General features: G+C 37.2%; 2 protein-coding genes across 3 annotated transcripts; one reads left to right on the top strand and one right to left on the bottom strand.

The window, feature by feature from the left end:
* The first annotated feature begins 881 nt into the window (after positions 1–881).
* LOC141839326 (peroxisomal nicotinamide adenine dinucleotide carrier) lies at positions 882–27,076 on the top strand. Of its 2 annotated transcripts, XM_074727052.1 has the most exons (11): positions 882–1,149; positions 1,239–1,316; positions 1,397–1,471; positions 2,532–2,662; positions 2,800–2,854; positions 2,995–3,105; positions 3,905–3,973; positions 4,045–4,152; positions 26,349–26,417; positions 26,578–26,632; positions 26,794–27,076. In XM_074727052.1, the coding sequence occupies exons 1-11, from the start codon at positions 1,069–1,071 to the stop codon at positions 26,988–26,990; spliced, it is 1,029 nt and encodes a 342-aa protein (XP_074583153.1). In that variant the 5' UTR covers positions 882–1,068; the 3' UTR covers positions 26,991–27,076. The 2 variants fall into 2 exon arrangements, with proteins under 2 accessions (XP_074583153.1, XP_074583154.1); XM_074727053.1 differs by lacking the exons at positions 26,349–26,417; positions 26,578–26,632; positions 26,794–27,076 and adding exons at positions 4,785–4,853; positions 5,012–5,136.
* Positions 16,925–17,473, bottom strand: LOC141839361 (uncharacterized). Its single transcript, XM_074727090.1, has one exon. It carries the CDS (start codon positions 17,471–17,473, stop codon positions 16,925–16,927), a length of 549 nt encoding a protein of 182 aa, XP_074583191.1.
* Positions 27,077–27,298: the final 222 nt, after the last annotated feature.

The raw sequence follows: 27,298 nt of genomic DNA, 5'->3' as shown, positions 1-27,298 counted from the left end.
TGTTTTTTTTTTCATTTATTATTAAAACAACATTTCATCACTCTTCAATTCATTTTTGTTTTCAAAAATATTTTTATTCGATGTTCATTTTTATTTGTGAAAATATTTTTATTTGATATTGTTGTAATTTATAATTATTATAATATAAATATTTTATTTTGATCAATATTATTATGTTGTATTAATTATTAATCTTAGCTATCAGAACATAAATTTTTTATTTTAAGTCATATTTATTAATATTATATTATAACAATTATAGAATCATAATTGTTATGTAATTATGAAATTATTATAATTATATACATCATAATTATCTATAATTGTAGCAGATAAGATCATAATTGTAGTAATTGCTATACTAATAATATTAAAAATAAAGATATTTTTTTGAAAAAAGGTCGAAACTAGAGGAGGGGTGTTATGATAATGATAAATAAAAAAAGTCATTTTGATGATTTTAATAAAAAATAATATTTTTTTTAAAAAAAATTGTCCAAATATTTTTATGTTTTAAATCCACGAGGATTGACTTTGGTCTGGTTTTTGGTCCACTTTAAAATCATAGCAATCCATCCTTTGGGCAGTTCAATTTTTCTAATTTTGGTATTGCGATCGTTCTGTGATGAATATAACTATATAAAATGAATTATATATATATATATATATATATTAAAAATTATCAAGTCTATAATGAATTAAAATAATTAAGGTAGTTTTTAAACTTTTTAATGAAAATATATTTGGAGACCAGCATTTCAATTTTTTTATATAAAAAATGTAATTGATTATTTTCATGACAAAATAAATTTCTAATATTTAATTTGACTTTAAAATGGGTCAAATAATTAACCAAGAAAATGGCGATGCACTGCCGTTCCTTTGCGTATAGGGCGCAACCACCGCCTCCTCCGGTGGTCTCCCTCCCCTTCTCTCCCACTTTAATGGCGACGACAACGATCTAACCCTAATCTTCTCCCGCCTCCCCCTTTCTTCTCTCCTTCCTTCTTCTCTTTCTCTCCTGCGGTCCTGCGGTCCTGCGGAGCAGTTGTATTCGAAGGGAAGGCGATGTCGGACGCGCTCATCAACGGGCTGGCTGGCGCCGGCGGCGGAATCATAGCACAGCTCATCACCTATCCCTTGCAGACCGTGAGCCTCTTTTTTCTTCTTTCGTCCTTCGCGATCTCCTCCTCCTCGCTTCCTCCTCGTGATCTGTCACGAAAGTTGGGATCTTTCAGGTGAACACACGACAGCAGACGGAGCGCGATCCGTCCAAGTCCGCCTCGAGAGACGGAGCCGTGCGTCAGATGCTGGAGGTAGGTGTGATCGTCTCCGTTCTCGAGTACGGCGTTATTTGGGAGACTGAGTGGGTGGTTTGTGATGTTGTGGATATCAGGTGGTGAAGCACGAGGGCTGGGAGAGGCTATACGGTGGTCTCGCTCCGTCGCTGGTCGGCACGGCTGCGTCTCAGGTTTGTTGGCCGGCGCTTGCGTCGGTTGCCTTTTCCGTACCTGGCTTTGCCCACCTGGACCTGTCATTGTCGAACACATTTGGTTGCTTCTTTCTTCGTGATGGAGGCTCATTGCGTCCTCTTCCGTGACTGTATTGTCTGTCCATTTGCTTGATTTCGTTGTCGTTTGGCTCGAGGGTTCTCCCATCTATCAATTGTTCTTGTGCTTGTTCATTTCATGACTTTTGAGTTTATACTACTAAATAAGTTAATTCTGGGGAATTTATTAAAATTATTCATTCCAACTGCACTCGGCCATCTTGGCATGAAGGAAGAGGACCACTGGAACCCTCATCGGTTAACAGAAGCTCCATCTTGATGTCCAAAATGCTAGATGGTTTTCTTATGGTTTGCAAGCTCTGGATCACCTTCATGATGATTGAGCTATAACTTAATTATTTCTGTAATATTCAACATAATATGTGGCTTCCGACCCATGCTACCATAAATGTTGGAAATAAATAAACTTCTTCAAGAACTAGATGGTTCAAATGATAACCATCTTATATATACTTAGTGCCTGCTATTCTTTATAACTCACCGGAATTGCCATTTAACTATCTACTTTTGTCTCTGTTGGATCCAGCAGTAGTTTATCCTTTGCACTATGTACCTAATATTGAACCTCTAGATGGGCAAATAATTATTCTTGTTAAACATTCCTTCATGAAGGGATTGTGATAATTTTAGTGGTAATCTGGTATTAAAAAATGAAGCTATCGGTTTAGTTACCGGTAATTGTTTCCACTGATTATCTCCAACATCTAATGATTATTTTGAATTTGATTCGATTTAATCACAAAACATATAGTTAGCTCAATAGAGCTGTCTCACCATTGTTCACTTGTTTATGTTTTGGGACAGATGTGAAACGACAATTTCTTACTAAATGCCTGAAATGAAATGCACTTGAGAATTGTCGTCTTATTCAAGGGCTACGAGTTTGTTAGTTACATTATATGGTTTTGTTGCATTTTTATTAGCATAAGGCATCTTTATTGAAATTTGTTTTTTTTGACAGGGTGTTTATTATTATTTCTATCAAATATTTAGGAACAAAGCAGAAACAGCAGCTCAAGAGCGCTGGAGAAAAGGCTCTGGTGATGGATCAGTAGGCATGTTTCAGTCACTAGTTGTTGCTGCACTTGCAGGGTGATTAACTAAGCTGTTAGTTTCTACTTATAATCTAGTCTAGGATACTGCCACCCTGCATCTTGTCTCTCTTGCCTTCTATACCTTTGCTATAATTGCAAGACACTCTCCATGTTTTCCTGTCTTCATGGTTGCAGATGTGTAAATGTTTTATTGACAAATCCCATCTGGGTAGTAGTCGCACGCATGCAAGTAAGAGACTAGTTCTGACTCTACATGCTATTATCCTGTTTTATTATTCTAGCATTTGATCTTCTAGTGTTATTCTTTTCGGTTCCTGGTTTTCAATCTTATGAATCTAATTTCAGATGCTAACATTTGACACCTTGCAGACTCACAAGAAGACAAACTTTGGATCACCTAATCATGGTTTACAATCACTTTCCAATGAGGCTATTGATTTTCCGATTGTTGAACATCTGCCATACAGAACTAGTCATGTGGTGTGTGGACTACTAATTTTATAAATTTCCTTTCACATTATACTTTAGAGTTACATTTGCTGTGCATGCATCAAATAAGAAGGAATTAGTTGTAAACAGCACGAAAGTGATCTATATTTCTATACTAGAGCCTGTATATCCTCCAGAGGGATTGCTCAGATTATACATGAACTTGTTCCTTAAAGCAATAGTTTATAAGCATTACTTTGGTGGAATGACCTAGTTTAAACACAATCTTGATCTACATTTTGTAAAAGATTAGGTACTTTCATTTTAATATTTGTTTGTAGGATACTTGCATATTAAACCATGTAATTACAAATAAAAGCTAACAAAGTGGGGTGCCTATATGCAGGAGCTGAAACATTTAACTGAAAAGATTTTGATCATGCCTTTTGATAATTTTAGTGGTTGAAATACCATCATTCCATCAATAATTGCATGTGAAACTAGTAATGTTACTTGTGCATTACAATGGCACCCCTAGATTATTAAATATTTTAGGAAGTAAGAAAAAACTAAGACTTAAGCTAGGATAGGAAAAACCAACGAGAGATAGGTTAGACTAACAACTGAATGCATTACACATTGGACTAAGTAATTCAATTTGCCACACTAGTGTATGCTGGTCAGTTTGACATATGAGTAAGGTGTGTAGTTATTATTATTTTTTATTTTTTAAAAATGACCCCCTATGATTTACAAATCCCATATTACCTATTAAGGTTCTCTTCTTTCACAAGTTTTGTTTGCCATTTCAGTTGTTTGTTTCATTTACTGAATAGACTTGCTAATTCAGATTCAGGAACTCTATGATGAAGCTGGAATGTGGGGCTTCTGGAAGGGTGTAGTACCTACACTTATAATGGTCAGTAGGATATAAACATAGTTTGTAGGTACTGAGGATAGATCTTAATCATAGACTTCCCTTTTTATTAGGTTAGCAATCCTTCTATCCAGTTCATGTTATATGAAACTTTGGTAAAGAAAATCAAGAGAAGACGAGATTTAAAAGCAAAAGGTGCTGAAGGATTGACTGCTCTTGAGGTAGGCATTATTCATTTGGCCATACTTTTCCTAGGTAGTTGTAAATTTAATTTTTATACATGTCTCTAACTTTTTGGAACAAGTTTCTAGTTTTTGTTTCTTTGTTTCCTTTTGATAATTTGGTGAATATGGATGAGCATAACTGTCTCCTTGCTTCATTTAGTGATGTTACCTGGATTTGCTATGAATAATTTTTTACATTCAGTAACAGCTGGATGGGTGCCTGAAATCTTTGCGAGTTGTGCCTACTAGAAACTTCAAACTGCTCTCTAGTCTCTCTCTTAATTTCCATTTCAAACACTGACATATAAGATAGCGTTCAGAAATGTTACAGTTCAAAAAGATCAGTGCAAATTTGGAAGATTATAACTCCTGCACAAATCAATTCTTCTGATGTTTGCCCCTACTTATGAAATATTATGATGAAGTGTCGATATTAACGTCTCTGTTTGTGTCCATGACTCCGTGCTTCATATGGATTGAGTCATTTGCATTGGTTACTGGATGGTTTGTGTATTATATCTTTGCAAAATCAAATGCACACTAACCTTCAGGCAGTATTGACAGCATTCAACATTTGACTTGTTTGAACTAAGCATGAATGCACTGATGTTGCATTTGACTATATGCAGATTTTTATTCTTGGAGCTGTTGCCAAACTTGGTGCCACTGTTGTCACATATCCCCTATTGGTAGTCAAGGTGATGATGATTCTCTCTCTCTCGTCTCAGTATTTTTTTTTCCATTTATATATATTTATCGATCAACTGATACTTTTATCTTCCACTTGTCCATGAAGATTCAAATTTGAATGCACTTTACTGTGCTACATTGTGTTTTTTTTTTTTTTTTGTACCAGGCGAGGCTGCAAGTCAAACAAGGACTTATCTATGATAAAAGGCATCAATATACAGGTCTTTGGAAACAATGACAATTTCTTTCATCGATTTCTTCTCTTTATAGAGATTAATTGTTTGGTGGCATTGTTTTAAATTTGGTGACTCTGATGACAATCAATCAGTTTACTGATTATCAATCCAGGTACATTGTATTTGCTGCAGCAGTTCTGTTTATGGTTAAGGAGGAGCTGGTGAGAGCAGCCCGGGTTCTAGTAACGGGCGAGCTCAGACTGATCAAGTCCAAGTCAAAACCTTCATAACTGTTCTTTTTTCCTGGTTTCACTTCCCATTTAAATTATCTTAGAAATTGAAAGTCATATGAGTTGGAATAGCAAAGTAGCTCATCAGAACTCTTGCAGGAAATAGCCAGGTTTGCGATGGCCTTCGTGGATCGTGTTCACGGAGGACTAAATTGTCGATTGATTGGAGTACATTGGTTTATATAGACTCCAGTTGCATTGCGATTTAATGCATTTTCCAGATTTTTGCTTGTTTGCTGAACTATTAGTTTCCTTTAGAATCTGAAACGCAACAGCTAGCAGCAAAATTTTCGTCTGTGATTTCGTCCAGATGTTTATCGATCTATCAGAAGACACCATCAGACTCTCAAGAGCTTGTTCTGGAGGCTGAACTGGACACATCCTGTTTGGAAGAGACCATGTTGTCCAACATATATTTGAACGACATCCTTCGGTTCATTCCTAGTCTACAATAGGGTCTTCATCAACAGTGACGAGCTGATTCTTGGTTTTTCCATGAGCCTCGCCGTGTCCATCCCTGTGTTGATGGAAGAATTGAAATGTGCGAGCTACGTTGATCGCAACTCTTTTTAGATACTCCTTAAGTGAAGTCGTAGTAGCATCATAATCTCTATTGATACACCTCCAATTGGCCTTGATTAATGCTATGTTTACTCGAAAGAGGGGATGGAGAAAGGAAAAGAATCCTTAGTCCTTAGGGAAGGGATAGAGAAGGGAAACGAAACTACCACGGATTACAGTATGTTAGGGTTATTTGGACGGTGGTGGAAGAAGGGGTTTTACTGGACTACTACGACAGAGGTATTTCTGGAATAAGAAAAGGATACTCTGAAAAAAGGTTTTCTGCTCTGCCTTTTCATTCACTTTTTTTCACTGCCTTTTTTGGCTTACAATGACTTGAGGATTGAATCCCCTTAAATAGACCTTTAAGAAGAATCTAGAGAACCCATTTACTCTATTTCTTTTTCCCATGCTTATTTACTTCCTTCTGTTTTCCATGCTCATTTACCTACTTATCTTTCCCATGCCACGATCATTAAGTGCTTTGACTATTCTAATACCAAGATTACTAATTACACGTTATTTAACACCCCCTCTTAATTTGTAATCTTGAGAAAGTCTCTAAACAAGGTAAGCTTCTGTAGATTTACGGACTTTGTAAGAACATCAGCGGGCTGGTCCTGCGTTTGGATAAATTCCAAAACAATCTCCTTCTTTAATACCATTTCTCTGATAAAATGGTGGCGCAATTCAATGTGCTTCGACCTTGCATGAAACACCGGGTTCTTTGTCATAGCAATGGCTGATTGATTATCACAGAACACTGTTGTTGGATGAGCAATCTTCTGTTGTAATTCCAGCAATAACTTTCTTAGCCATACTGCTTCACGAATAGCTTCATTTGCTGCAATATACTCTGCTTCGGCAGATGATAACGCTACAGTAGATTGTTTCTTCGAACTCCAGGAGATGGGTTTTGTGCCAAGACAAAATATATATCCTGTTGTACTTCTTCGATCATCAATACTTCCTGCCCAATCACTATCAACATATCCCACAAGGTTACTATTTTCTTCCTTTGTATACTTCAATCCAATATCCCTTGTACCTTGAAGATAGCGTAAGATACGCTTTGCTGCTGCAAAATGAGTTTTGGTGGGATTGCTCATAAACCTTGACAGCAAACTCACACTCTGAACAATGTCCAGCCTTGTGTGGGTTAGATAGATCAATGAACCAACAAGGCTTCTATAAATCTTTGAGTCAAACTTCTCAGCCCCATCATCCTGTTGCAGCTTCTCATTAAGAGCCATAGGAGTTGCTACAGCTTTGGCTTTCTCCATGCGAAATTTCTTTAAAATATCAGCAACGTACTTTTCTTGAGAAATAAAGATCTCTCCTTTGCTTTGCTTCACCTGAAAACCAAGAAAATACTTCATTAATCCAAGATCCGTCATCTCGAATTCATCCATCATCGCCTTTTTGAACTTCTCCAATAACATTTTGCTGGTACTAGTGTAAATGAGATCATCCACGTAGAGACATGCCACTAGAAAATCAGCATCACACTTCTTCACATAGAGAGATGGTTCTACTGAACTTTTTGCAAAATCATTCTTCTGCAAATATGAGTCAATTCTGAAATTCCATGCTCTTGGCGCTTGCTTCAATCCATAAAGAGCTTTGTGAAGTCGATAAACTTTGCTTTCTTCTCCTTTAACAACGAACCCTTGTGGCTGTTGAGCATAGACCTCCTCTTCTAGTACTCCATTGAGGAAGGCCGACTTCACATCGAGTTGGAACACTTCAAGCTCCATTTGTGCAGCAAGTGCTAGCACACTTCGGATAGTCTCCATTCTGGCTACAGGGGCGAATGTTTCTGTAAAATCAACACCGGGCTGCTGTGAGTAACCCTTTGCTACGAGACGAGCTTTGTGCTTTTGCACGCTTCCATCTTCATTGAACTTTGTTTTGAATACCCACTTTAAGCCTATTGCTTCTTTTCCTTTGGGAAGATTTACCAAGGACCATGTATCATTCTTTTCAATGCTGAACATCTCTTCTTTCATTGCATTTCTCCACTTCTCTTCCTTTGCAGCCTCTTCAAAATTCTGTGGCTCAAAAGTAGCAAGTGCAAAGTTAGCTTGCTCATAAATATCAGTCAAGGAGCGATACCTCTGTGGTGGCGTTTCATCTTCAGAAACTTCATTCTCAGAATTTGTTCCTGAGGAATCAGCTGCTGCTGCATCAATAGGATTTGAGGAAGGCACTGCTACTGATGCTTCTGGATAGAAAACTGCTGGATGAGACTGAGCAGTCTCATTTTCCCACTGCCATGCTGCATTCTCATTAAAAACAACATCTCTTGAAATAACAAGCTTATTAGTTTTTGGATCAATCAAGCGATAACCTTTTGATTCATCGCTATAACCAATAAAGACCAACTTCTCACTCTTCTCATCAAACTTCTCCTTCTGCTTTGTTGAGAGTGCATATGCTACACATCCAAAAACCTTTAAGTGATCAACTACGGGCTTCTTCTTATACCATGCTTCATAAGGTGTCATGTTCTGAACAGCTTTTGTAGGGGATCGGTTGAGGATGTAGGTTGTTGTGTTTACCGCTTCGGCCCATAATGAATTAGGAAGACCCTTGCCTTTAAGCATACTTCGAGCCATCTCCACAATAGTCCTATTCTTCCTTTCGGCAACGCCATTCTGTTGAGGTGTAATTTGAGAACCTTGTTGTTGTTGTTGCTGCTTGTCTTTGTAATAGCAGTCCCTTTCTGAATGATTGGGAATCCTGCATCTCCTACACCTGAACCGACAATCCTTTGACTCATGTCCAGCTTTCTTACAAACATAGCAATAACCTGGTGTATTTCCAGATATGTTCCAGGATTGGTCTTCTCTTCCGCGAAACTGATTTCCTGCACGTCCTCTGCCTCTTCCTCGAGAACGGCCTCCACGTCCACGTCCATAGGACTCTCTACTATTTTCAGCATGATTCTTCTGCTCTTGCTTCCTTTCTGAAACATTTAATTTCATTTGAAAAGCTTGTTCAACAGGAGTTGAGTACTTACTTACTCTTCTTTCATGTGCTTCAAGAGAACCCATCAGCTCATACACAGAAAGTTCTCCCAGATTCTTCGTTTCTTCAATCACAGCAACTACATGCTCAAACTTCTGTGGTAGGCTTCTCAACACTTTTTCCACAACCTTCTTGTCAGGAACTTCATCACCACAACACTTGATTTGATTCATGACTTCAACAACTCTTGAGAAGAAATCTTTCACCGTTTCGGACTCCTTCATGGCCAAGTTGTCAAAATCTCTCCATAGACCTTGCAGCTTGATGGAAATAACCTTCTCTGAGCCTTGAAACTCCTTCTTCAAGACACTCCATGCTTCTTTCGCCTTCTTAAGACCATAAAGCCTTGGGTAAATTGTCTTGCTTACGGATTGCTGTAAGATCCGCAACGCCATCGCATTCTTCATCACATTTTCCTTTGCCGCCTTCTCTTGTTCTTCAACCACAGTGGCATCTTCTTCATCGCTTGACGAGTTGTCGTCTTGCTTTTCAAAACCTTTGTTTATAATACTCCACAAATCTTGCGAGAGAAAGATTGTCTCCATTTGGGAACTCCAATAATCATAGTGCTCTCCATCGAAGATCGGAATTTGGCTAGGCGAATAGGAAAAAAACATGTTGCTGGAAGGCGTAGCCATGATCTGTAGAGGCTCTGATACCAAAATTTGTTAGGGTTATTTGGACGGTGGTGGAAGAAGGGGTTTTACTGGACTACTACGACAGAGGTATTTCTGGAATAAGAAAAGGATACTCTGAAAAAAGGTTTTCTGCTCTGCCTTTTCATTCACTTTTTTTCACTGCCTTTTTTGGCTTACAATGACTTGAGGATTGAATCCCCTTAAATAGACCTTTAAGAAGAATCTAGAGAACCCATTTACTCTATTTCTTTTTCCCATGCTTATTTACTTCCTTCTGTTTTCCATGCTCATTTACCTACTTATCTTTCCCATGCCACGATCATTAAGTGCTTTGACTATTCTAATACCAAGATTACTAATTACACGTTATTTAACACAGTAAACGAGGAGAGAAGAAGGGAACGGAAAGCTCGCCTCCGCTCAGCTCCTCTGCTCGCCGACCGCGTCGCCGCTCCGTGCCGCCGCTCCTGTGTTGCTGCTCCGCGCCGCTTGCCTCCTCCTCTCCTCCGTTCCTCCGCTCACCTCCTCCATTCTCCTCCTCCGCTCACCTCCTCCATTCTCCTCCTCCTCTCCTCCGTTTCTCCCCTTCTCCGTTCTCCTCCTCCGCTCACCTCCTCCGTTCTCCTCCTCCGCGTCGCCACTCCGTGCCGCCGCCTCCGGATTGCAGGCCGCTCTTCGCGTCGCGCCTGGACCACGCGTCGCGCGACAGCATCACCAGCCAGCGAGCGATGTCCTCCTCGGTCGACCCATCGGACACCACGCGTCGCGCGACAGCATCACTGCTCAGCTCCTCCGCTTGCCTCCGCTCCGCCGCTTCCCGCCGCTCGCCTCAGCTTCTCCACGCCGCTTCACCGCTCTGGTGCAGCAAAGGGGAAGAGGCGATGCGGAGGTGAAGATAATAGTTATTCCTTGATTTGTCGAAGAGCCAGCACAGCTTCCGAAACATGCAGCTAGCACTGAATAGATTTTGGCACATCGATCGCCTCTCTCAATTTCATCCTATAAATCACAAATAACAACACATGTAACTTAACAAACTACTCAACAAGAGCATACCATACCGTCGAAGCTAATTAGTAGCTAGATCATCATATAGCTGAGCAAGCATGCACGAGGGCTTTGCAATGGCAGGGTAATACGAAATTAAAAACCTCTCAATTCTCGTTTGGTTAACTTTTCGGCCATGCAGTAAGCACTAGTGAGAGTCGCATGGACCGATATCGACGTCCACGCATTGTCCAAGTATATTCATTGAGTGTTGGTGTGTAGCCAGAGTGATATATCACTTTAATTTCAACATACTTATTCCAATGTTATTACACTTACTTAGAAAGGTGGAATCCGTCATCTCAACAGTTCCACATGGTCGATCTCACTACCATCTGTAAAGAGGTAAATCGAGAAACGGCAATTGATCACGGAGGAGAACTTCCAATGTTATTACAACAACTATAGAATAGTTGCTATACGTATAAAAATAAATTAATTTAATTTGGTCATCGTTAGTTGCTATCCTGATAGGGGATGGCGGATGAAAAGAGGAGGGCAATGGCGACGGTGGAAGCCATGAGCAGAAAGAGGAGAAGAGAAGAGAAGAGAGAAGCTTAGGGGATTTGATTTGGTCATTTTTTGTTTTTATTTTTTAAAAATTATTGTTTGCTTTATGTTTTCTAATTTCATTCTCTAGAAAATAAAAAATTATTTTTTAAAAAATAAAAAAAATAAAATATCATTTTCTATAGAAAATGGAAACTGCGGCTACAGGCCGCACACCTCCAAATTTCTCCCTGACGCGTAGCTTCATCATACAATTCTTTTTTTCCCTCGACTTAAGGGTTGTAATTTCGACCCCAACAACTTAGGCATCTTCGCCTCGGCCTCCATGAACCTGACGCCTCTAATGGAAACCGCGGCACCGGTGCTAAAAACCGGATAACCCTCTCCATGAATTCTCAGAAAACCGTACCTAGGCGGTTCGATCCACATATATCCCACTACGCGGTGTTCTATTATTATAGATAGTCGTCATATTTGCAATCCTTTCGCTTTCTTTGCAAAACTCCAAAGATATTATCCAACTAGAAAGGATCGAAATGCAAGAATTATTATTTGGATAAGGAAAATTATCTAATCTTTATCCAACTAATTATTTGGATAAAATTAATTGTAAAATCAGCACTTATTTGGCTAATTTATCAATCATTAATTGGCTGACAACTCAGCCATTAATTAATTGATTTATTTGTCATTATTTGGCTGATTTTATAATTATTATGACAACGGCTAATTAATCATCCCATCTATTATAAAATGGGATATCTTATTCTTTTTTATTTTAACAAAAAGATTGTTATTTTTCTTCTCTACTCTTCTTATTCTCAATTGTAAGAGGGATAATCTTCCCCTCTCGAGAGAAGTTTCATTCTTGTAACATATCTTATGAATACAAGAGTGAGTTTTCAAGGTGGTGTGTTATTTTGTACACTTGTAATTTTCTACATGGTATCAGAGCAGGAAGGTTGATTCCGATGGGAGATCTACAAGCAAGTTCAACTCAGCAATTTTTCTTTTCGTCCGTCATTCTCAATTCATCTAATTATTTCTCTTGGGCTACTCATATTAAAAGATCCTTAAACTCAAGGAAGCTATTGAAGTATATTACAAATGATCCTCCTGATGAGTCGGATCTTTCTTTCGAAGCTTGGAAAGAGAAGGATGATGAAGTATTTATTCTCTTGTCAAATTCTATGGATAAAACTCATAGAACAATGGTTACTTGCGCTCCAACATCGAAGGCTCTCTGGGAGCAGATGAGTAATCTATATGGACAAGAATCAAATCTGGGAAGAATTTTCGAGATCAAAAGACAAATTGCAGATATCAAAAAAGAAGAAAAGATTATTTCTCAACTATTTGGTGACTACGAAGATCTATGGAATGAATATAATACATTGAGGCCAATTACAACCGATCTAAAAGTTTTACGACAACAAAGAGAGGAAGATATGATATTTGGCCTTCTTATGTCTCTAGAAGAATCATATGCTCCTCTACGTCAAGAGATTCTGAGGATGAAAAATTTTCCTCCTTATCAAGAGGTCAGAGCTATGATTCAAAGAACTGCGGCAAGCATGAGACTTGAAGCCTCACAATCAAAGGGTCATGTCTTCACTGTAGACCTAGAAGAACAAAAGGCGAATAAAGTACAAGAAGCCAAAAATGTATGTGGATACTGCAAGAAGCCAAATCATACAAAGGAAAAATGTTGGCGGCTTCATCCCCACCTAAGACCTGATCACTTAAAGAAAAAGGATCAATCATCCCATAACTCAGCCAAGATTGCAACACTGGAAATCGCCATCAATGACATCTCAAAGTTGCTCAAGGAAGTAAAAACATCTTTAAATGATCAAGGTAACTGCTCGAACACTTCTAAAATTTTTTGTTCTCAAAGTTGGCTAATTGATTCCGGTTGTGATTTTCATATGGTTAGAGATAAAAATAAAATTAATAATCTCAAACCACTGGATAATCATATGTCAGTAAAAGTCGCTAATGGACATAATTTAAAAATTAAGGAATTAGGAGAGGTAGAATTTTTTGGAAAAAATAGTAATGCCTTATATGTTCCTCAATTCACTTCCAACCTATTATCTATTAGCCAAATCACTAAAGATCATAATTGTAAGGTTATTTTTGATCCTAACTTTGTTACTTTTCAGGATCTCAAAACGAGCAAGGTGATTGGTAGAGGATCTAGAAGAAATAATCTTTATTTTTTAGACCAAAATAATCATGCGCTCACAACATGCCAAAAAGATAGTTATTTATTATGGCATGCTAGATTAGGTCATCCACATAAACAAGCTTTACAAAAATTATTCCCATCTAAAAATTGTGAAGAAAAATATTGTGAAGCTTGTATTTTTGGAAAAGAGACTCGCATGTACTATCCTATTTCTGAAAGAAAATATGAAAAATCTTTTGATCTTATTCATTCTGATATATGGACTTCTCCAGTTGTGTCTAGAAGAGGTTTTAAATATTTCATATCTTTTATTGACCATGTAACCAGATACACTTGGATCTACATGCTTACATTTAAAGGACAAGCATTCGAGGCATTTAAATATTTCTTTAACTATACTTCTAAACAATATAATGCTAACATCAAAATACTTAGAACAGATAATGGAGGAGAGTATATGAGTCATGAATTTAAAAACTATCTAGAAGAAAGAGGAATTATTCATCAAACATCCTGTCCATACACCCCACAACAAAATGGCGTAGCAGAAAGAAAGAATCGACACCTATTAGAAATAGCAAGAACCATAATGTTTCATGCTAACGTTCCAAAAAGTTATTGGAGTGATGCAGTTAGTACGGCTGCCCATCTTATTAACTATTTACCCTCTAGAGTACTCAAAGGAAAATCTCCATTGGAACTACTTACCAACATTAAACCAGACATCTCATATTTGAAAATATTTGGTTGTGTTTGTTATGTACATGTACCAGAACAATTTAGGGATAAACTTGATAAAAAGGGTAGGCGTTGTGTTTTTATAGGATACGGTTCATTTCAGAAAGGATATATATGTTTTGATCCTGTTACTAATAAGGTATACACATCGAAGGATGTGATATTTGTAGAAAATGAGTTTTACTTTGCAGGTCAAGAAAAGGAAAAGGAACAGGAAAAGGAGGACTTACAAATGTTCCTATATACTCCACAAGAGTTAACCATTCTTCCTCTACAATCAAGTGAGAATGAAAACACTCCAAACTCTGAAGAAGGAGGACATGACACTAATGAGCAAAGAGAAGATGATGAACCTAGCCCTTTAGAGATTGAAACAAGAATTGAGCAAAGGGAAGATCAATCTCAAATTGTCTCACCTTTATCAGAAAATGAAACTAGTGGTTCACCATCTTTACCGTCCCTTAGAAGATCAACAAGGCAAAGGTTTCCTCCATCTAAATGGGTAGATTATTATAATCTCAAAGTTATATCTCATCCAATTGCTAATTATTATACTACTAATAATATTTCCTTAAGTCATCAAGTATTCTTGAGTGGCATTGATCAAATACAGGAACCAAAAAATTTTAATGAGGCAAATGAACATCCAGAATGGAAAAAAGCAATGCAGGAAGAACTAAATGCCCTCATGAAAAATAAAACTTGGGAAATTACAACTTTACCCAAGGACAAAAAGGCAGTAGGGTGTAAGTGGATATACAAAGTCAAGCATAAGAGCGATGGTTCAATAGATCGCTTTAAAGCTAGACTGGTAGCCAAAGGTTACACTCAAACTTACGGAGTTGATTATATGGAAACATTTGCTCCCGTGGCTAAGATGAACACTATAAGAGTTCTTTTATCATTGGCCACCAACAAGAATTGGCCAATGTACCAAATGGATGTCAAAAATGCTTTTCTTCAGGGGGAGCTAGAAGATGAGGTATATATGCAATTACCTCAAGGGTACCATCTGAGAGAAGAAGGAAAGGTATGCCGACTAAGAAAGGCTATCTATGGGTTGAAACAATCTTCTCGAGCTTGGTATGCAAAATTAAGTTCTGCACTCATTAGTCTTAATTTCAAAAAATGTAATAGTGATTCTTCTCTTTTTATTAAAACTAATGATAAGGAAACTACTATAGTTCTTATCTATGTAGATGACATAATTATTACTGGAAGTAGCATGAACTATATTAATCAAGCTAGAAATTTTTTAATGTCAAAATTTGAAATTAAAGATTTAGGAAAATTAAAATATTTTTTAGGTATAGAATTAGCCTATTCTTCTAAAGGGCTAGTTCTATCCCAAAGAAAATATACTCTTGATCTTTTACAGGAGACAGGTAAGCTAGGAGCAAAACCAACCAACAGTCCATTCTCTACATATGATGAAGGAAAAGATAAAGATGAACCCTTTGTTGACATACAGAGATACCAAAGGTTGGTTGGCAGACTTATCTACTTGACTATTACTAGACCAGATATTGCATATGCAGTTAGTCAAATCAGCCAACATATGCACGCACCCAAGATGAGCCATTGGAAGGCAATTGAAAGGATCCTAAGATATCTCAAGGGATCTCCAGGAAGAGGAATTTGTATGAAGAACAATAATAGTTCAGAGATTGTAGGCTATTGTGATGCAGACTGGGCTGGAGACACTCAAGATAGAAAATCAACTACTGGATATTGCATGTTCATTGGAGGAAATCTAATATCTTGGAAAAGCAAGAAGCAATCAGTGGTGTCCAGATCAAGCGCAGAAGCAGAATATAGGGCTATGGCAACTGCAACTAGTGAAATAGTTTGGTTGAAGGCTTTAGTTGAAGAGCTGGGTTTTATAGTCACAACTCCCATCAAACTATATTGTGACAACCAATCAGCCATCCACATTGCTTCAAATCCGGTGTTTCATGAGCGAACCAAACACATCGAAGTTGATTGCCACTTTGTTCGTCAAAAGGTCCAAGACAAAACTATAGTTACTCCTTATGTGCGAAGTCATGAGCAACTTGCAGATATCTTTACCAAGGGAACTACAGTTAATCACATGCAAAATGTCCTCATCAAGTTAGGCTCCATAGATATCTATTCGCCAAACTTGAGGGGGAGTATTGAAGATAAGGAAAATTAATTGTCTAGTTGGAATTTAATCTTTATCCAACTAGAAATTATTATTTGGCTAATCATTAATTAATTATAAAATCAGCACTTATTTGGCTAATTTATCAATCATTAATTGGCTGACAACTCAGCCATTAATTAATTGATTTATTTGTCATTATTTGGCTGATTTTATAATTATTATGACAACGGCTAATTAATCATCCCATCTATTATAAAATGGGATATCTTATTCTTTTTTATTTTAACAAAAAGATTGTTATTTTTCTCTACTCTTCTTATTCTCAATTGTAAGAGGGATAATCTTCCCCTCTCAAGCATTTCATGTTGTGACATTATTTATGAATACAAGAGTGAGTTTCGAGATTAATTGTTTGGTGGCATCAATCGCCCATTTAAATTTGAGAGCGACTCTGATGACTGAATCAATCAGTTTAGCTCGATTGCTACCTCTACCTGTTTGACTTCCATCCATTTTGCCCCCTCTCAGGGTACATTAGATGCTATCAGCAAAATGATGCGATATGAAGGCGTTTCGGGTCTTTACAAATTAAGGAATGGGCACAAAGATCATCCAGAGTGTATTTGCTGCAGCAGGTCTGTTTATGGTTAAGGAGGAGCTGGTGAGAGCAGCCCGGGTTCTAGTAACGGGCGAGCTCAGACTGATCAAGTCCAAGTCGAAACCTTCATAACTGTATTCTTTTTTTTTCCTGGTTTCACTTCCCATTTAAATTATCTTAGAAATTGAAAGTCATCTGAGTTGGAAGCTTCCACCCTTCCTTGACTAAGCTGGGGTCCTCCCAGAGCTGCAGGCATGTAGTGTAACTGAACCTTCCTTGGCTTGCCTCCATATGGCACTGGCTGCGGCTGAGGTGCTTTAAGCTTGTTAGGACATTCTTTAGCCATGTGTCCTTCCTGCCCACACGAATAACATCCAGTCTTACCCAAAAGACAGGCTCCTGGATGTGTTCTCCCACATTTCGGACAAGGAAGGAACTTGGTCTGCTTGTTTGCTGGTCCTCCCCTTTGGTTACTTCCTGAGTTCCACTGCTTCCTCTTGTAACCCTTGTCCTTCCAGTTCTGCTTACTTGATTGGGGTTTCTGACCCCCTGCCGCCTTGTCCTCTGTCTTAACTGGCTGGAGCTGTGTCTGTTGTGCCTTGATACTGTTCAGATAGTGCTCAGCGATTAATGCACTACTGACCAGTTCTTCGCCAGTCTGTGGTCGGTGAGTTCCACTACCCACATTAAGTGCTATCTCTGGTCTCAGCATTCTGAGCATCAGTCTAACTCGCTCCTTCTCTGTACTTACTAGCTCTGGGCAGAGACGAGCTAGCCTGTTGAACCTTCTGACTGCTTCTTCCACCGACAGGTCACCTTGTCTGAACTCCATAAATTCCTCATAGTATTTGTTGGTGATCCGTTGACGGAAGAATTCTTCATAAAACTCTGTCTCAAAGTCAGCCCAGCTCATCTGGTTGGCTGCTCTCTTGCTCTTTATCCTCTCCCACCACATGCGAGCATCTCCAGTCAGGCAGAAAGAGGCACACTTGACCTTCTCGACTTCTGGCCAGTCAAGAAGCTCCATCGTGCTCTCTAGAGTCTTGAACCAAGCCTGGGCATCCCAGGGCTCAGTCGTGCCTGAGAAGCTTTCTGGCTTCAACTTCAGCCACTGTATGAGATATGCTTCTTGTCTTTTAGGTGCTGTGGCGACTTCCTGAGCAGCTGGTGAGACCTCAGTTACCACTGGAGCCTCCACATTTCTGGTTGGGGGAGTAGGAGGAACTGGCTGCTGATTGGCCATCAGATTGGCAATCACTTGTTGTTGCTCTGCTACTTGTCTCTGGAGCTGAGCAACAACTTCAACAAGATTGGGCCCTTCGTTCTCCTGAGCTTGGTTCTCAGCACGAGCGGTACGGGGACGTCCTCTTCTAGCCATCTATTTTACAGAGAAAGAGACTTGGAATCGGCTCTATACTTTCTAAGCATACATATCTATATAAAAAATACTCTATACTGCAATCAATAAGGAAAAGCATAAAAGAAAACTTAAGTACTTTCTTACTTGAAGACGGCAAGGTTGATGCTGATGTGTGTGTAGCGGAAGGGCGGAACCTGCTCTGATACCATATTGTAACGCCCTCCCCTCTCTTACTAGTAAGGAAGACGTTACTAACTTACTTTATCTTAACATACATGCAAGAATTATTTATATGCATAAAATCTAAACTTAATTCAATGTATTTATGTGTTTATTAACATGGATAATTATAGAGCCTAAACTATTATATTTTTCTTTATTCATAAAAATATAAATAAATATGGAGGAATCAAGGTTTGAACTAGAGACCTCTCACTAGAACATTTTATTGCTTACCAACAGTCCACAGTTTTCTTTGTTATGATTTACCAGTCGACTGCTATATATACCAGTCGACTGCTGTCAGTCGACTGGCACTCGACTAAACTTTCTGTTTCGCTCGATTCGCCGTGGCCAGTCGACTGGTCACTGTACCAGTCGACTGGTACCTCTGGGACAGGGTTTCTAGAGTTTCTACTTTGATATTTAAGCCTTAAATACAATCTATAGTGCTACTACTCACATTATACGACATTCTTATATGGTTCAATGACCAAATTAAAGTGCACATATCATCAATCTACAATGCAACTTAGTTCTAAGCATGGATAAACAATTTACTACGCATAAACCATTAAACGATCATCAATGCACTCTAACATACGGAAGCAAATAAATAACATGGAAGGGGTTTTTATTTCAACTTAAGAATGCAAATTTTAATATTCTTCCGCGGTTCCGTTGCCACACACACCAACGTCCATCCTTGCCGCCTTCTTCTTTAGTTTAGCTTTTCCTTTCCTTTGTCTGCAATAAGAGGAATGCAACTATAAGCGGATAGCTTAGTAAGCACTTTCTAACTCACAAAAACACGAAGAAAAGCACATGTAACTGTTAAAACTTTCATGCTCTTAAAAGAAAACACATGCTTTCTACATTCACAATAACTTGTACTGGGATTCAAGTAACATGTAAATAATGAACTTGCTTAAACTTTTACTTCATGAACTTGTAAATAATGGAAACTTGCTTTTACTTATAAATTTACTTCAAAATACATAATCAACTTCTCTTGGGCCCTAGGCATAGTACCAAAGCGCGCTCCCTAATAGAAACTGGGGTAGCGAGCCACCAGTCCTACGAGGGCAAAGACCTTGGTCTTACCAGGGCCAAGACCTTGGAATTGGTCACCTGGATTTGTTTTACGACAACCTTGGAAGTCGGGTACCAGCCTCTTCAAAGTAAAATAACTTTTTATCTTTTGTACTCATATGCTAGAATGCCTTGGCATTTCTTCAAACACTTGATATGCCCTTTTTTTTCATTCTACATGCATATAAATCTAGGTTCTATCATTCCACATGCATATAAATCTAGGTTTTATCATCCCACATGCATATAAATCGAGGTTCTCATGTGTGAAGCGAAAATAACTCTTTAACATTCTACTATAGCAAGGAAAAACTTCGAAAACTACTCTTATTGCAGGTGAGAAGTACTTACCCCTTGTTCTTGTACTTACAACGAACCCTAAGGTCGAAGACTCCGAGAAAACACTAGCGTGTTTAGAGGATCCTTGTCGGCGTGTCCGAATCCCACCAATAAGGCTCCCTAACTCCCTTCTCTTGACTGCCCACTCTTTCTCTCTTGCCGCTCCGCCTCCGCTTATCCTCTCCGAATTCTGATGCCGACGCAGTATAAGCGCCCGCTTCCGCTCCTCTCCTCTCCTCCTCAAAATCACGCCCGAGGCGCTCTCCTCCTCAAAATCACGCTCGCCGCCTCCTTCCATCTCTGATCGAAAAAAAACCCTAGACTTCCTCAAAATCACGCCCACCGCATCCTTCGTCCTCTTTCGGTCCCGCCGACAACAATCCCTTCCCGAGGCACTATTCCTCCTGCCCTTCCGACCTGGCCCTGCGCTTGCCTGCGCTATTTTCCCCCGCCCTCTCCGTTCCTCTCCATCGTCGCGATCGAGAGCGGCTTCTCCTTCCTCTCCACCGTCGCGAGCTCCCCCTCCATCCGTGCTCGCGTCGTCCCCCTCTGTCCGTGCTCGCGGCGACCCTCATCAGTCCGTGCACACGCCGTTCATCCTCAGTCCGTCCTCCTCCAGCCGTCCGTCGTGAGCTCCTCTCCAGTCCGTGTGTTCCTCCACCGTTGTGAGCTCCTCCAGCCATTCTCCTCAGTCCGCTATTCACCTCTGTTTCTCCCCCTTGTAGTGGCAATCAAAGGTAAGTTTTGATTTCGTGTTTTAGGGTTTGGCATATTGTTGATTTTAGACTGTTAATTTTAGGATTCTGATTTCTTGTATTAGGGTTTTGATTTCATGTTTTAGGGTTCTGATTTCATATTTTAGGGTTCTGATTTCTTGTGTTAGGTTCTGAATCCTTAGTGGGTTGTGGGTTAGGCCTAGCTTGAGATGGCATCAGGTAGACAGAATGATGGTCGGTGGTATGAATCAACATCATCTTCATGCAATTTGCTGAGTGAAACACAAGTTCTACTTGTCAGGCACCTTAGTCTAGGCATAATCAGAATGCATCAAACATTGCAGCCATGTCAGTTGATATATAAAGCAGCTTTGTAATTTTTTTTATTAGAAGAATGCTTCTCCATGTAGGATTTTACTGTTGGTCTGACTTTTAACTTGCTAGATCTAAGCTTCGTTCAGTTACCTACCTCACTGGTTTCTTTTACTACTTTTTTGTGTGTTTTAGATGACTTTTCCTTTTCCAGCTTAAAATACATTTTTAACATCCATTCCCCAACCCTATGCTTAAATTTATGATCCTAAACAAAGATAATAAAAGCTGGTGCATAATAATTGCACATATTAATGCTTAAATACCATCATTGCTCACGTTTGCATATGGTAGTATAATTTAGTATAATTATTTAAGCGGCAACATTTGGCAAGACCTACCTTCTTTGTTTTGTAATTTTCAGGTTAATGGTAGCATCTGGGAAGCTAACCTTGTTGACTGGCCAATTCAATCCTATAATAACTTCAAAGAAGAAACCTATGAAAGGCCTTTGAGTCATCAAGATGAATTTTCTTTTGAGCTCGATATTGTTGGGAACACAACCAAGGATACAATTTCTGTTCCAATTCATGAAGTGAACAGAAACACTCATGATATGTTCATTGATGTTGGTAATGACAAAGCAGTTTTCGCAACTGATGCCACAAAGAATGAAAGTGAGATATATCAAAGAAATTCAGATGAGTTTACCTTCAATTCTGTCGTAGATTTTTACTGCAGATTGAAAGATGAATCAATATCCTTATTAAATTGCCATCTCAATGATATGAAGGTAAATGAAAGCATATATCTTCTTCTATGCTATTTCAACAGGTTCAGTAACTGCAATGCTAATCATTTCATTCCTAATCCATGATTTTTTTGTGTCAGAAAAAACACAAGGACCTTGGTTAGATAGCCAAAATAAGTGGAAACTAAAGGGCTGAGTTAAGAGAGGCAAATTTTACCAGGTGGTTAAAGTTGGCCCTTCTAAATGTTCCATGTAGGCAAAATTGAGTTAATGTAGTTTACAAAAGAAAATTCCTACATGAGATCCCAATGAAAATTTTCAAGTTTTCAATGCAAAATTATGTCAATCTAGGCTTTTAGCAGATTCATAAGAAAAAGTATGCATATATATTTTGATGTCATAGAATTTGTTGCAGCATGTATTTGTTTCATCTTCTTGAATTTCAGAGTGAATAAGATGCATTTGCAATGTACTAATTCTATGTTTTCTAGTCAAATATACTTCCTGTCTTCTCGATTCTCTCAATTAATGAGATCGTTTCACTTTTTATGCCCCCTATTATGCTTTTGACAAATTTGAGTTTTGATTATGTTTCCTCATTTCTTCAGGAAGTTTATAAGAAACTAGAGGAAGCCAAGGGTTCTGGAAATGCTAATGTAGGAAAGCAACAATCAATGGAAAAATGTGTTGGTCAACTGCTTAAAGCTGTATAAGAACTGAGCTTTCAAGCTTTTGAGCAAGAATATCACCTGTCAGAAAGAATAATTTCAGTAAGCACACCTGAAACTTCATTATGCATACAAAAGTAGAAAATAGATCCATTGATTTGTTTCTGTTTTGGAATTGGACTACATGATATTTTTTCATTTCACAATTAGTCAAACGTTGATAGAATCTAATTGTTATGATTTATATCATTTTCATGGGGATTATTTCTTATTCTTTTATCCTTGAAATTATCTCATTAACAAGTAATGCCCTTTATTACTGATGGTCATTTGCTCGGGAACTTCGATCTTTTCCCTTAATCATTATTTGCATGTGAAAGTCGAGTTTATCTTCCTATTGATTACCATCTAAAGCAATGCCTTTCAACTTCCTAAATTTGCTTTGAATTTTTGATACTCTAGATTTTGCAATAGTTGAGAAACCAACTCTTGAGAATTGGATGCAAGGTGGACTTGATTATATAGTGCTGAAGACTTTGAATATGGATGGCATACGAATCAAGTTCAGCTTCATCTCCTATAATATTTTGGCCCAGGTATTCTGTGAACATGCCATTCCAAATTGAGCTGTCAATCTGTTTTTCTTGATGTGGTTGATATCTGAATCGATTACTTCAGATCTTTGGTTTTGTATTAGTTCTAACATGTTGCAATGTTATAGACCATTATTTTGGAGTTATCTTCCAAGGGATTATCTATTAAACTATCTTGGTTTGCAGGTTTATGTAAAGAGTTCTTATTTTTCACATTCTCCATCTTCCTGTCTCAAGTAAGTATGAATCACTTTTAGGCTTTTTGATAGGTTGATATGTTCCATTTAGAGAATGCTTTTCAAAGTGGAATATGGAAAGACAACTATGTTACTTGGTGCTGCTAATGTTGTGCTGATATTCTGTTGCTGTTGGAGGATATTCTGTTGTGATGATATTTCTGCTGCTGTTGGAGGATATTCTGTTGCGTTGAAACCTTTGTTATGGACCTGCTCCTGTTATGGAGCTTATATGTTGGAAGTTGTAACTTGAATTTGTGTTATGAACTTGTATAAGTTGTATGTTATCGACCTGCTGTATGTTATGAATTTGTGTTAAGAACCTGCTGTAAGAATGATTTTTGTGTGAATATAAGTTGTATGTTTTGTACCTCTGATTGAGTAAATTTTGTAGCCAATAGTTTTGTATTTACAAAATATATTAATTCTTATTTACTGCTAAAAAAATCAAAAGACAACGCTTTTAAAAACGTTGCAAAAACCCAAGCAATTTGTAAAACAATTACAACGCTTTTTAACCGTTGCAAAATGTGTTGTCATACCTATTAAAAACAACGTTTTTAAAGCGTCGCAAAAAACGTTGTAATATTTACAACGCTTTTTCTGCGTTGCGAAGGTGTTGTCGATGTTAACAAAGACAACGCTTAAAAAGCGTTGTCGTTGAGGGACCCCTTTTACAACAGGGCCTCTTACAACGCTTTTTACCCCACAAAGACAACGCGTTTTTCGCGTTGTCTATTGACATTTTTCTAGTAGTGGCACTTTAAGGACTTGAAATAAGGGAATTTGGGATGTTACACTGTTCGTCTTCTCCATCGAGATCCTCCAGGAGGTTGCATACGTTGGATCGTTCATTGACCAATGATTTAACCATCCGTGGTATTTGGCCGGAACAAATAGAGTGAGCAACATGATCATGTGGCAAAAAAAGGTGAAAACAATTACCCCGAGCATCCTTCAATATCGGTCCCCTAGCAATCTGAAGAGGATAAATTGCGGTGATCGAGCGACCTCTTCAAGTGGGAGAGAATTTATTTTTCAAATTTCCTCCTAGTATTCGATCCCTACTCTCATGTGGCAATCTACCATCCGAATATCAACTCTACTATACTCGTGAGGGCACGAGCGACATGATCGTTATACTGGGAGAAGATGATAAGCACATGAAATCGTATTATATATATAGCGTGTTGAGGTTATGAATAAGGATGTAATAATGGACACGAGGGAAATACGGTGATAGACACATGTGAATTGTTTGTGGGGAATATTTTTGATTGGGGTATTTCAAATATAAGGAGCGCTTGCTGTCTTGTGATTAGAGCCTTTAATTTGGGTTAGGTCAATTGGATTGGTCCGTCCTGCCAAATAATATAGGTGAGTTTGGTTGAAATTTATCAATTCATTTTAAAGTGAGTTCAGTTGGACTCACCCCATTTAAGTCATGACTTACATGGATCAATCCATAGTGGACTTAGATTGATCTGTAAATTGAGAAATATATATTTTTAAAAAAATTAAAATAGAAAGTATAATAGACTAGACCCGTCTAAACTGTAATCAAATTTAAAAATTTCAATTTGATCTGTTTAAATTATAATTCAAATTTAAAATTTTTAATTTTTTTTTATTTTTTAATAGATTCGTAGGTTGATCCTCCTAATTCGTAACTTGTATCAGATTAGATTGGATTAGAGATTTTTTACTCTGCTAAATTAATGATCGATCCATTCTATCGTATGGTAAATTTACAAAGGAATTAACCCACCCCGTCATAAATTGACTTGATTGACAACTCTAATAGCCAGTGAAGGTGGCCGTTTTCGAAAAGGGACGTGCTACCTAAACAATTTGTTATTAGAAAATTAAAATAGCGCTTGTTTTTTAAATATATATACAGATATATTATAAAAGGCTAAAAATTAAATGTGCATCATTTTATTATATATATATATATATATATATATATTAAAAGGATATTTTATTTTATTTTTTAGCTTAAAGATATATTTATTTTAACATTATTATAGAACTTATATTATAATTACTATAATTAATTTTGATGTTATAACACATAGCTAAAATTAATATATATATATATATATATATATATAGTAATTTTGATTGAATTTAAATAATTTTAACCAAAACAAAAAGAATATTTTAATATAATATATTTTATATGTAATGATTTAAATTTTTAAAATTTACTAAATAAAATGTATATTTTTATTGCAAAAAATATAGTCATTGATAAGTCAATCTTATGCGAGACAAAAATCTAATGTCATCCATATATATATTTTTAAAGTACTATTTATTATTCTCTTAAATTATTATTATAGGTGCTATCAAATTGTATTTTTCTAAGTGTTATCAAATTGCATTATAGAATTACATAATACATTTTTTGAAATTATATTCTAAGTGCTACCATATTACTATTAAATTTGTGTATGAACAAAAGGATACTCTTTTATCGAATCATTCATAAAGAGAATGCTAGTCTTAACTTAGTTTGTGTCAATATTTATCATTGCTACAAGTTCTTTAGCTTTATTATTATTATTATTATTTTCTTCTTTTTCAGGCTCGTAAATGTCTATTTAGTTGCGACAAACATCTAATTGACAAAGATATTTTTTTAGGACAGGAGCCTTTTCTATTTTATTCGATGAAATTAATCAACACACATAGAAAACAAATATTAGTTTTAAAAATAAACAAACTTCATCATAAACAACTAACGAAGAGCCTTTAGGAAAAAAAAAATCCATTTGGCGAAATCATTTATAGAGCTATATATCAAAGATTTTGGTTAGACCAAGGGAATATTTTCTTAAAGTGGTTTGGCCCTTAACATGGTTCTAACAGTTAATTAAAATGTTTGATAAATTTATAATTAAGGCTGTTTGAACAATATTTTGATACTTCAAAAATTAATATAAAAATTAAGTAGTGATAGAAAATTAATATTAAATATAGACTTAGATAAATATCACATGGGCATATCCACAATAAAAGGAAAATATATATATATATATATAAAGCAATAATTCAAATGTTTAGTTTTTATTATTTAATAATTAATTTTTTAATTTCAGTAATTAATAGGAAATAATTATAATCCATATTAAGATTAGCATAAGTTTTCTATTTAAAATATTTATTTTTATATTTACTGTTCAATTAAGTTTATAAGAGAAGTCGAATATTTTAATTATCTTTGTATTAATATAATTTTCAATTTTATTTTTGACTTGTTTGAACTAAGCATGAATGCACTGATGTGGCATTTGACTGTATGCAGATTTTTATTCTTGGAGCTGTTGCCAAACTTGGAGCCACTATCGTCACATATCCCCTATTGGTAGTCAAGGTGATGATGATTCTCTCTCTCTCATCTCAGTATTTTTTTTCCATTTATAGATATTTATCGATCAACTGATACTTTTATCTTCCACTCGTCCATGAAGATTCAAATTTGAATGCACTTTACTGTGCTACATTGTGGTTTTTTTTTTTTTTTTTGGTACCAGGCGAGGCTGCAAGTCAAACAAGGACTTATCTATGATAAAAGGCATCAATATACAGGTCTTTGGAAACAATGACAATTTCTTTCATGATTTCTTCTCTTTATCGAGATTAATTGTTTGGTGGCATCAATCGCCCATTTAAATTTGAGAGCGACTCTGATGACTGAATCAATCAGTTTATCTACGTGTTTGACTTCCATCCATTTTCCCCCCTCTCAGGTACATTAGATGCTATCAGCAAAATGATGCGATATGAAGGCGTTTCGGGTCTTTACAAAGGAATGGGCACAAAGATCATCCAGAGTGTATTTGCTGCAGCAGTTCTGTTTATGGTTAAGGAGGAGCTGGTGAGAGCAGCCCGGGTTCTAGTAACAGGCGAGCTCAGACTGATCAAGTCCAAGTCGAAACCTTCATAACTGTATTCTTTTTTTTTCCTGGTGTCACTTCCCATTTAAATTATCTTAGAAATTGAAAGTCATATGAGTTGGAATAGCAAAGTATCTCATCAGAACTCTTGCAGGGAGGACTAAATTGTCGATTGATTCGAAAACATTGGTTTATATAGACTCCAGTTGCATTGCGATTTAATGCATTTTCTAGATTTTTGCTTGTTTGCTGAACTATTAGTTTCCTTTAGAATCTGAAACGCAACAGCAGGAAAATTTTCATCTGTGATTTCGTCCAAATGTTTATCGATCGATCAGAAGACACCATCAGACTCTCA

The sequence above is a fragment of the Curcuma longa genome, chromosome 11 (assembly GCF_044706935.1).
Source record: "Curcuma longa cultivar G26 ecotype Majalengka, Jawa Barat chromosome 11, ITB_CL_G26_1.1, whole genome shotgun sequence".
Taxonomy (NCBI): domain Eukaryota; kingdom Viridiplantae; phylum Streptophyta; class Magnoliopsida; order Zingiberales; family Zingiberaceae; genus Curcuma; species Curcuma longa.
Note: the sequence above shows the minus strand (reverse complement) of the source record. Positions and strands in the feature narration are given on the sequence as shown.